Source organism: Ambystoma mexicanum, chromosome 3q, assembly GCF_040938575.1.
Source record: "Ambystoma mexicanum isolate Mex_15411 chromosome 3q, UKY_AmexF1_1, whole genome shotgun sequence".
NCBI lineage: Eukaryota > Metazoa > Chordata > Amphibia > Caudata > Ambystomatidae > Ambystoma > Ambystoma mexicanum.
The window spans coordinates 876,117,135-876,128,898 of record NC_090926.1 but is presented as its reverse complement, the minus strand read 5'-3'; the positions used below and the strand labels follow the sequence as shown (position 1 = coordinate 876,128,898).

Sequence of the window (11,764 nt, the reverse complement as noted above, 5' to 3'; positions counted from 1 at the left end):
CTGTTCGGCGGGGGCCTCACTCTGGAACAGCCACCCTGCCAAGCACCTCAAGACCTTCCTATTTGCTTCTGTCTTCGCTTCTCTTCTCCCCTGTTGATCTGTTCTGCTGGTTACCCTCTGATTTTGGTCCCAGGTACTTGCTCATCCTGCCATGCACACGCACTGCCTCCTGGCAACCCTTGCACTTGGGTCTGTATCTGTAACCCTACAGTCCCCCCTTTTTTCTGCACTTATCAGACAGCCCTTGTCTGCACCATAAACCTAGCACTTGCCACTTGCTGGCTGAACTGTTATTACTTTCCCTTGCTTAGCACTTTCCACTTTTCCCCCTCCCTCCTGCACTTTCCCATTTCCCTCTCCCCTGCACATTCTCAATGCCACTGGGCCTAGTAAGATCGTTGTTTTTGTTCTCCCTTGTTCCCCTCCCCTGCCTCGTCGCGCTCTGAAACACTTGTGTATGAGCGCGATAGAAATAAAATATCAATATCAACACTAATGCCCCAGGCCCAAAACTAGATGTACGCTTCCAGGTCCGCACATAGAGTCCCCCCTCCTGATCCATACCAGATTGGTGCGATGTGTTGCCCTGTTCACTGTTCTTTTCTGACGCTCTGCCCTTTGAACGTCCATACCAAAATCAGCGAATTGATTAAGAGAACCATAGGTGCCGAGTACATGTGGGTTGATGGGGCAGTTGGCCTCCTACTCCATGTACTAGGGAGCAGGAGTGCCATTTTTCCCCCGTGGATATGTATGCATGGAGGCTAACAAAACCGTGGAGGAAAAAAAAGGATAGAGTGCTGTATGCGTTTAAATCACTCAGTACGACAGGTCTTCTGGCTCCTCCCCTACTGTGATGAGGATAAATGGACTGTTTGCATGCGTCTTGCAAAATTAGCAAGTGCTGCCAAAGTAGGAAGGACGCCTCATGAATGGACCACTGGAGTCTTAATTGCAGAGAGGGCTAGACAGGCGGCCAGTGATATTTGGCAGGCGCAGAAGTAGGGAGGGGACAGTGTAGAACCAAAAGCAAAAAGCTGAGGAAAGTCAACTCAGGCTACATTTGCTGAAATTGTATGTGTTGAGACCTCCCTATAAATCCATTTTTCCAATTCTTGCTGTAAAAAGGGTTGTTTCGGGTACGGCCTCCTCGAGTCGCTCAGTGTCAGAAAACCAAAAGTTGCCACCGAGGAGGAGTACCCTCAAATATCAGCTTATGCCATTTCCCTTTTCTCTCATGTTGACCAGCGCAAAACTCAGTTTTATGAGGAATTTTATTGGTGTCACAGAATTGCCAATGTCTGTTCATAAACCCCTGCAGCCAAAGAATACGTGCCTTTCTGTAGTTGACATGCTGCGACGTTGCTTACGTAGATGTGAGTCTAACGTGCTCCGAGGCACGTCAGGGGGCGGAGTGTAGTGAGGGTCCGTTTCTCTAATGGGAACCAGGCATTTCCCTGCAGTGATGGAAGCGGAGTTGGGAAGCTGGAGTCTGCAGCAGCGACTCGAGGCACTCTGCCTGCTCACAGAAGAACTTTAAGTCCGAGGCACTCTGCCTGCTCACAGGAGAACTTTAAGTCCTAGGGGGAGCGATCATGGAGGGGAGACCCAAACTTCGGCGTCTGCTGCTCAGCTGCCTACTCCTCCTTTGTGCTGTAAGTGCTGGAACGACTGATTGGTCGAAAGTAATGTTGGGAATCAGTTGGTGACAGGCTGATCGCGGAAGGAAGAAGCGGGCAGTATATTGCGCGGACCCTCTTTGGGCTTCTCGATTGATACACCAGACTTGTAATACCCTCCTGCATTACATCTCTGTTCTGTCCCCCCATTTTTCTGCATTAGCGCTCCCAGGTGGGCAGCTCTCTCGCGCTCCTCCAGTGCCTTGCCTCTGCCATATGCTCTCTTCTCACGCAGGTACGCCCTACCTCTGCGCTGCCAAATGCCCCTTAGCCGTGTGCTCCTTTCTCCTGCGCCATACATCTGGGAAGCAGAACTTCCTTGCTCCGTACCTGTACAAAGTACACCACGCTGTACCCTAACTCTCTGAAGGTAGTACCCCAGCGACAAGCCATCCGCATACCCTGCCATCGGATGCACTCCCGTTCCTGGCTGCACTCCTATTTGTTTCCTCCGGAACATGTCGCACTGCAACTACACCATCTCGCTGTTAAATGTGGTATCAGTCTACACTGTGTACCTGTCATTTGCTGTTTGCAGCATATTAATTCATGCCACCATTAGTCATATTTTGCGTGTTCGTAATTCTAATCCTTTCCCCCACTATGATCTCATTTGCACCTCATCGTGTTAAGTAATCTACACCCCCACATGGAAAGAGCCTGCAGTAATTCCTCTGCGACCGATATTACTTCATTTCACCTTTCACAATACCAGCTGTTTTGTTTTGTCTTCATTTTTAACGCTGCCCTTTTTTATTAGCGTTTAATGGGGCTGGAGGCAGATATTCCACGCTGTCTGAACAGCATATTGTGATGAATATTGTGAGGGTTGGTGAATATTGTGTTTTTTTTTTTTTTACGAGAATTTATAAACGAGCTTAATTATACCAGATCACGATGCCTTGCATTACAGGAAGTTGATTCTTATCACATCCGCTGGCATTGTTTACCATGTTCACTAGATATTTTGATGATACAAGATCATGTTACCCTTGGCTTTAAATCTTTACTTTTATTCATTAACAAATCGCGCAGGAACCATCCGAAGTACTGGTACATTCTTGTGACCAATGTCTGTTTAATAACCATGTATCCAGTACACCATTCATTCCATTGAACCATAAATTATTTAAACAGTCTTTATTAAAAGTCCGACCAATTTTTTTGTCCAAATATCCTATGCAATTTGAATCAGCATTCCTTGTTTATCTGCCTGCAAAAAGTCTCACTCACAATCATCTGTTGTCATGTGGATATCGCATTCTTGCAGAAAAGGACCATTCTGTCATATCATAATCTCTTCTAGTAACTCCTGGAATAATATAAGTTCTAGAGGGCCCATAGTTCCAGTATCCTTTAAAATAACTGTTTTAAACTGATGTAGTAGCACACCAAGCAAGTCTGAAACTGCACAGCAATCCATAATAGGATTCATCGTGAAACTTTTTGGTGACGGGTATTTCCCTGAAGAAGGATCTTCGATCCGAAATTTACATGCTCATATTTGCACTCATGGATAGGACTTTAATAATGAAATACTTATTGTTTAAATACTTTATGGTTCTATGGAGTTACATTGAATATGTACTAGATTAGTTGGTTATTGGCCAACGGTTTTAGTGACATTGGCCACAAGAATTCGCCAGTACTTCGGGTGGTTCATGTAGATTTGTTAAACGTTTGGCCATTTGTTGTCCAATGAATGTATACTGGCAGAAATGAATAACTTGTTTTTATGTGTACCTGAATATTTAAAGGATTGTGATGTTAAAAGAAATGGCAGAAAACCATATTTTTTATACGTTTTCAATACTTCTATTTATTAACCACAAGACTGTACCTATGGGATATCCCCGTAACAGGTTGCACATATAAACCACGTTAGTGACAAATCATATATACTGGTAGTGCCGCCTGTATGTTGGTAGTGCAGCTGTCAATACCAGCTTGAAGCAGTGACCACCCCCTACAGTCCCTTGTCGACTGAAAAGCTCCTTGCCCGGTTGCTAAATGGTTGGTGAAGTTACTGTGGCAGTTTTTCTACGAGCTACATTTCCACCTCAATTCACGCAATACAAAACAGGCGTGTTGGGGGAGTGAAGTCTCCAGCATCGCTGCAGACTACTTACGACGCACAGTAGACTAAACCCAGGAAACAATATTCACAGACATTTATTGATATATATATGTCAACCAAAATGGGGTGAAAGATCAACCAAAGCCAAGTGTCTCACCCAGTGTGTCATGTTGCTCCCCCTCGTGGCCTTGCAAATTCCTGAACTTTTTCTTCTGACCTCGTTGCTCAAGTCTCTTTGCGTGTTATTTCTCTTGGGCGAATTGTTTCTATCGCTGAAGTAGCTCCAACAGGGTGATAAGGGTCTAAAGGTCCTCGCTACTAATTATTCACTTTGCTGCCCCTTCACTCTGGGTCCCTTTTCTCCCTCAAGTATCAAGGGAGTCCCCTCATTGCCACCCTTACTAGCATCGCTTTCCAGGGTCTTGTAAATCCTCTGCCTGCCTAGGGCAAACTTGACCCACTCGTGCCTCCCTGTCCTTTTTTGGCTAATGGGTTACCCTCGACCATCCTCTTAGCTGGTGTTCACTCTCCTCTGTTGTGACCCTCTCTTCCTCCCTCGTCAGCTCTTCCTTCTCTGATCCACCCCGGTGCCTCGTGTGCTGACCTGATGTCTTCTGTGTTTCCAGCATGTGACTGAGAGACTAAAAGCATACTGGATAAGCTTTAAGAACACTTTGGGCCTCATTATGTGGTTGGTGGTAACCCGCCGGTGCTACTGGTGGGTTGCCGCCGACCTCAAAACATTGAATCCGCCGCCGGACTTTCCGGTGCCACCATGACATTACAAGTCGGGTGGGGGATTTGGTAAGTCCCCATCGGAATGGAGACTCGGAAGACCAACACCGTTGCTAAAGGTGGCGGTGCTTCCATGACAACTCTGCCTACTGGGTCATTTGCGCCCGGCAGGGTCAGACCTGCCGGGCGCGCCGGGCCTGGCTCGCAGCCTTGTAGTGTGGCAGTCCGGAAACAAGGGTGCTGGTAAGACTGGCACCCTTGTTTCGGGCCCGCCACACACGTAATGAGGCCCTTTGTCTAGGAAAATAGAAACACACTATATTCCTGTTGGAGGATTCATTCCCTTTCTGAACAACAATGCTCCTGCTACTTTGTCTCCCTCAACAAGTTTTACTCATTGGGTGGTTGTGGAGTTACAACATCATATGTGCAGAGCCACATTGTTCATCGTGGGTTGCACAAACTCCAGGAAATTATTTCTTTGACCAGGACTATAAATGAAGTAGAAATATTATAGGGCAAGGCCTAACAGCAGAGGCCATACGCCTTGAATTAGGAATATACTTTACCAAAAAGCTATGAAAGAATCGGAATGCCCTTTGCTACATGCAGTGGTACTTATAATGAAAGAAAATATATCTGCTAAAATTAAACTGCTAAAATGTTGTAACGCTAATGAGGTATTTTATTCAACGAATTGGCTGCAAACCCAGCTGGGACAAAGACTATGAAAACCTTTGGCGAGGAGTCTGAAAGATAAGAGGTTTATTGTCAAGACCTGCAAAATGGTAGTCTACCATAACAAAAACATACTTGAGCACACCCAGACCTTGAATCGGATCCATCACGTCCATAGCAACCTTTGGCCAGGTTTGAGCTGGAACCTTGAACGGGAATAAGCGAATCTCCCGAACTACCTTGCTCTTATCACTAGCCAAACACTCACTTACCTTCCTTTCAACACAGCTATCCTACATTGGCTGCCAGTAACTCTGACGTAACCTTCTCTTCGTTCCATTTGTCCCAAATGTATCATTTATATTTAATTGTTTTTTTTTTTTATAACGCGCCTAATACAGAACCCAAGTTTGGTTTCTAATTGTGGATCTGGGATTCGAATCTCTGTTGCTCTGCGTGGTCTTGCTTCCAAGACCAGTGCGTTGCCCCTGTGCTATCCTCCGTTCACTATCACCATATCCAACAACTTTTCCCTGACTCTATCTGGAAGTACACATTTCACCCTTCTCCCGAGCTTGCCCCACAGACAAAGACAACCTCAAATACAGTTAAAATGTTCTTTCCAGAACGTCCTTGCCAGGCCAGCCTACAACTGCCCACTCCGCAATAGACTTCAACACCTCATCCTCACTGTTAGTGCATTTCCACTCTACCTCACTTAACGCTTTATGCTCAATACTGGCCACCACCATCTCTTCTCCCCCTCCGAAGACTCCATGGGCAGGCGCAACAGACAATCCTCTTCCGAATTCTTTTTACCTGGCAAACGGCATGCTTGAAAATCGTAGCTTCGCAACCTTAAAAACCACTTGGATATTGTGGGTGAACCATTGCTCTACCCCACGCCTGACATTTGCATCAGGGGCTTGTGATCCATCCTGACCACAAAATGTTGACCCCACAAATAAATGTGAAAGGAAGCACCGCCCAGAACAAAGCAAGGGCCTCCCTCTCCACTACTGAATAATTCCTTTCACGCCGCTTAATGGTCTAGACGCGAACATCACAACTCGTTCCTCCTTACTACTATCACTTTGTGTTACAGATGCCCCCAAACCCAAAATGCTAGCATCCACCTTAAGATACATTTTGTTCTTATTACAAAATGTCCCCAAAGGCAGCGCAGGGCGTTGGCTATGCCCGCCTCAATAATCACAAATGCATCCCAGTCCTCTGATCAGTCATACTTCACTCCTTCTTGAGTAATAACCTAAGGGGAGTTGATATTACCTCAATTTGCACACAAACATGTGGTAGCATTCAGCCAACTCCAGGAATTACCATAACTGGTCTTTGGGTTCCCGGGCTAAACCTATGGCCTCCACCAAAGTGAGTTTAGGGCAGACCCACTCAGCCGAAATTGGATGTCCCAAATTATCAACATTCTCAACACCAATCCTGTATTTGCTGCGCAGAACCATGAGTCCAGCCTCTCTCAATGTACACAAAACATCCTTCAGTACTTCATCATGCTCCTCCATCGATTTCGCATTAGTTAAAACATCATATGACTATGTTCTTTATATTCTCCAGAACCTTTTCTATGACCTGTTGAAATATCACGGCGGCTGATGGCCAGTCTGAACAGCATCTTGCAGTACTGCAGAGTGCCCTCCGTGGTGACAAAAGCTGTAAGGTCTTGGCACCAACGCTACCTGGTGATGGGCCGCTGATAGATCAATAACTGTGAAGTGCTTGGCTTCCCCCAGCATAGCCAACACTTCCGAGATGACAAGCAAAGGATGGTGATCTACTAGAATGTTCTTATTAAGGTCTGTGAGGTCAATACATAGCCACAAATTGCCTTTACTCTCGGTAACTAGTACCACAGGGGACAACCAATCTATGCCTTCCACTCTCTCAATGATCCCTTTCAGCAGCAGCGCATCAAGTTTACTCCTGAGTTGTTATCTCTGATAATGAGATACTGGTTGCACCTTATTAACCACAGGAGTGGCATACCCCTTGACTTTGATGAGATGCTTAAAATCCCTTAGTCTCCCCAGTTCATCCGTGAACACTTCCAGAAGCCCCACAGCCTATTTGTCCGCCACCATCACTGATTTACTCAGGTTGGCCTGAATGCAGATGCCCACACTTGCCTGCTCGTTCCAAACAAGCGGCAAAAATCCTTTTTTAGCCACATGCATCTAAGCAGTGCACTTTCTTTCCTTTTACTCAATGGATGCCTTGAATTTACCCAAAAGATTGATCTTGACATCTCCATAACCACACGGCTGGATATCATGTTCTACTGTGCACCATCATGGATGGGACCTTCCCGTAAAGTTATCCAGTGGACCCTTCTTGCACCCAGTAACAGCAGAGATCTCAGACACGTCGGGACTCCTCTCTGCTCTGTGTATCGGGGAAACTAGGGCCACTTCCTGCTCGGGTCGTTTCAACACCTTTTCCACCATATTGATTGCCCCCTCATTGCAAACATGGGTGAAGTGTTCCTTCCGTTTGCGCTTAATGCAATTTGCGTTCCTAGCCGGGCAAAACAGACTGGATGATAAATGCCTCCCACTCTCACATTTAAAGCATTTAATGTTCTTGTTCCCTTCATTCCATTTCTATGGCTTGAAGGCACATACTTCATGGCTCTGTTTGTCGACCCTCATATTCATCATATAGTGGGGCATCTGCTGTATGCTCCTCGTCAATTTGAATGCTTGCTTTAGGGTAAGGTCCTTGGCCAAATGTTTCTCCTGCACCTTGGGGCTATTGGTACAAAGCACGAGTTTGTCTCTAATCAACTAGTTTTTCAAAGGCCCAAATTCACATGTATGATGCAATTTTCTTAAGACAGCCACATAACTCTCCATGGGCTCCTGAAATTCTTGATTCCTCTGGAAAAATGAGTGCCACTCAAACATTGCATTATTTTTGGGCTCAAAGTGCTCCTAAATCTTCCTGGCAGCAATCACAAAATCATCCAATTCTCCGGACCCCCTTTCCATCAACTCTGGGAGTCCATCAAAGAGGTATAAATAGTTTGGCAATGGAGTTTTTTTGGAACTCCATTCCCCATGTTCAATGCACTCTGGGGGGGGCACAAAGTTCCACAGGTTTCGCAGGATTCACTTGTCAAACGTTCATAGTACAGGATTCCCTGCTCAAAAAGTTCACTGTACCTTATTTGGCTTCTACGCGTTCCCTCTCCCCGAACTCGAAAGCCCTTTTTGGTTTTCATTCTTCAATGGGTCTCCCAGGCTCTCCTTGCCCAAGCTTAGACCTTTTCAATTCCACAGAGTTCACTTTCAAAATACCAGTGTTCAACTAGGAGTTACACTTTTTTTTTAACACTGAAGGTCCACTTGCAAAACCAGAACAGTTCAACAGTTTTCTTTCAGGGTACCCTTCCCCATCTTCCCCATTCTCAATAGCTCCTCTTTGCTTATTTCACTTTAGTTTGTCAGGCCGTTCATTTGTTCAATTGGTCATGGCTCAGTTGTCAGATCGCACAGTCCACCGACTACCGGTCGCGCAACCAGGTGCCCTGGGCTTTAGCTCTGCCCTATTGTTGAAGTTCATTAGTCAAAATAAGATTCTCTTGCAACATTCACTTTCTTTATAAATTACAGTTTCTTCTTGTTTTCTGTACTGGGTTTCTGTGGCTCTCCTGGGTCACTCCCGTGTCTGGAAACCTTCCCAGTATATATGTATTTATGGTGGGGTCTCCAAAATCACCCTCCCGCCTGGGGGCCACCCAGATGCTTAATTAATCTTTATAGGGTTCTTGGTGATTTTGCTCACAATGCATCTCATCGCATAGCTCCCCTTTTCTCTCAATGCCTTTTTGCTCACAGCTTCACACAGTTCCCCCTTTCTAAAGGTCTTCCGTCTTGACACACAGGCTGTTTACTTTAAAGTACATTTCATATGGAGACTTTCGCAAACGGTCCTTCCCTTCTTCGAAGGAACATGACCACTCTTATACAATATATACTTCACAACTGTTCTTCCACTAGCTCTCGCAATCAGTCACACAGGGTTTTTCAGCTTCTCACTCACCAGCACCCCTTTTGAAGACTTTTTTGTCTATTGTGCTTGCCACAAACTTTGCAAAAGGCCTCTAGGGGTTCTTCCTCTACCCCTCAGGCACTCCAGCTCTATCACAGTGGCCCAGGAGGGTGAGCACTCCTCTTGGTGGGTGGAAGAATGGCGTCCGTCCTTTTCCTCGCCTCTGTCCCAAGGGGCTCCGAAGCCACACCTGTCGGGACCAACAGCCTTCCTAGTCCCCAGGGTGTGGGCACTTTCCAGGCTGCAGCACTGAATACACCGGCTACCCTCAGTCTCGCCTCCTTTCAGCTTCTCTTCTGGCTTCACGACCACATCTGCTTATTTCACTCCCAGGACTTCTGCTGCTGCTGCTGCTTTCTCCCTCCTTTTTATACACCTGTGGCTGGTTAATGGATTGCAGGTGGGTGTGCGTGGTTTCAATTGCCTGACCTTGTTATTGGGACATCTCCATTGAATATGCTGGTGCGCCTCTGTTCGCATCTTCTTCGTCCCAGTACCATAGCAGCGTTTCACATAGGGTTAGGACGAAATTACCTAAGTAGAAAAGTCCTATCCACCAAAAGTCCAACCCCCATTTATTCACATATGTATATGCAGGGGGAGGGGTAAAGTTAATAAAAATGTATAGGTGTATGGTGGGGAGGCTGCGGGGTGTCTCCCCCACAAATATATATGTGAAAAATGAAAGGGGGGGGACTTTTGGTGGTCTGACTTCTCAACTTGGTAATTTCACGCAGATCCTTTCAGATAGGAAGTCTGTATTCCTATTGACTCCCTCTTCTTCGTCACAGTACTTGAGTGGTGTTTTGGGAAATGAAGACTGTGCCTTTTATATATCCCATGAAGGCTGAGGGGAGTTTGGGTAGCCTGATGTCAGAAAAGGGGGATACCGTTTCTCATTTCTTGAGGGGTACTTATGATGGGAAGCTTGTATCACTTTTAGTTTTCTCTTCCCCACCTCAATGTTAGTGATGTTCATAATGGTAAGGGGGTGACACGCTGAATCTTCTCCTCTCCTTCTTGTCTTATTACTATAATGATGGTAACTGGGTGTATGTTCTTGTCCTTTCATTCTTGTATCCTCAGTAAATGAGGATAACTGGGAGGGAAAGGATTGTGTTTCACAATAGTCTAGAAGAGATGAGGGAGCGAAGGTTATGTTTGTGTCCTAGTTGGAAAAAGGATTATGCCAACTATTGTTTTTGTCTTTCCTTTTCTTCTATTTGGAGTCGTTGATGCAAAGCCATGGGGTAGCACAAGACATGAGGGTATGATAGGTTGGGATTAGAAAAGGTGGGATATCATGTATCATCCTTGGGTATTCAATCACTGAGGACCCTCTGCCCAGGTGATCCTCCCCCCACTAGTCCACCCCAAGGGTTGGGATCCAAAAGCGATGGCCCTCCCCTGGACCCCTGTGTAGATGTTCCCTGGGGAGTAGGCAGGGAAAGGCCCTTGGGTTTTCCACAGTAAACAATGCTGGAACTAGAACATGGAACACAACAGACATAAACTGAATTGGAAAATAAAGAATCAGTGGGACTAGATTAGGAACATGAGGACATATGAAAACAAAAAGGTTTGAAAACATTTGCATGTTTGTTTATTCATTGCACCACAGAGATACATAATAACCACCATCACAAATAATGTAATGACACTGAGATTGAAGTAATTACCCTCAATGACTGTTTTTCACATTAGACCTGGTGTTGCAAAAGAAAATGGGCACAATATAAGGTGTAAAGAAAAAAACCCACATAAATCGGAAACTTATAGACATGTTTTAACAGAATGTTTAACATTGGCCCACGAATACACGTTACATCTGGGCATGTGTGCACAACCTAGACCAAATGAAAAGAGCTACATTTTGGTTCAGATGCTTATCGGGACTGGATTTACCACTGACTATAGCATTGAGTAGACTATGGGATATAGTTGTGAAGAAACTCAAGAGAATGTTTTTATAAAGAGATTATATGAAATGTTTATTGAATGTATGGTATATGTTGATTGTATGCACATTTTATAAATCTATTGTGCTAAAAATTCCTTTTGAACTGTAATGCACCAATCCTAAAGAAATGTAAAATTCTTTGGTGTAGCATGTGAATCTGTAACTGTATCTAAACACAAGCTACCGTTGAGTGCATGGAATACTTTCCCTGGTAAGATCTGTTATCCTGTGATGGTGTTTTGGGTATGCTTGGGAAGCGCTTTAGGCTCCTTCAGTTGGGGAGTAGGTGCAGCAGTATTCCCCAGCAGGTCTTTCAAGGGGATGAGGTAGGGATGCAAATGTAGGACTAGCCTGACCTGGTGGGATGGGGAGAGCCTAGAGCCATAATACCAGCCTTGGGTGTGGCACTGTGGTTGTCTCCTGTCATGTAATGTGAACTAAGGGCTGGGGAATCATGGCAGTATTTTGATGGGAGCTGGCGAAGGGGAGAGCACAATGGCGATTCCTCAGTAAGATGGGCACCATGTGAAATAGATCTGTGTTAGAAAA

General features: G+C 45.4%; 1 protein-coding gene across 1 annotated transcript in view; it reads left to right on the top strand.

Annotated features, from left to right (window-relative positions):
- The first annotated feature begins 1,431 nt into the window (after positions 1-1,431).
- Positions 1,432-11,764, top strand: part of ERN1 (endoplasmic reticulum to nucleus signaling 1) — a 749,808-nt gene continuing 739,475 nt past the window's right edge. Inside the window, exon 1 of the mRNA XM_069654991.1 lies at positions 1,432-1,655. Within this exon, the coding sequence (XP_069511092.1) occupies positions 1,596-1,655 (60 nt within the window). The 5' untranslated portion in view covers positions 1,432-1,595. The remainder of the gene's footprint in view (positions 1,656-11,764) is intronic.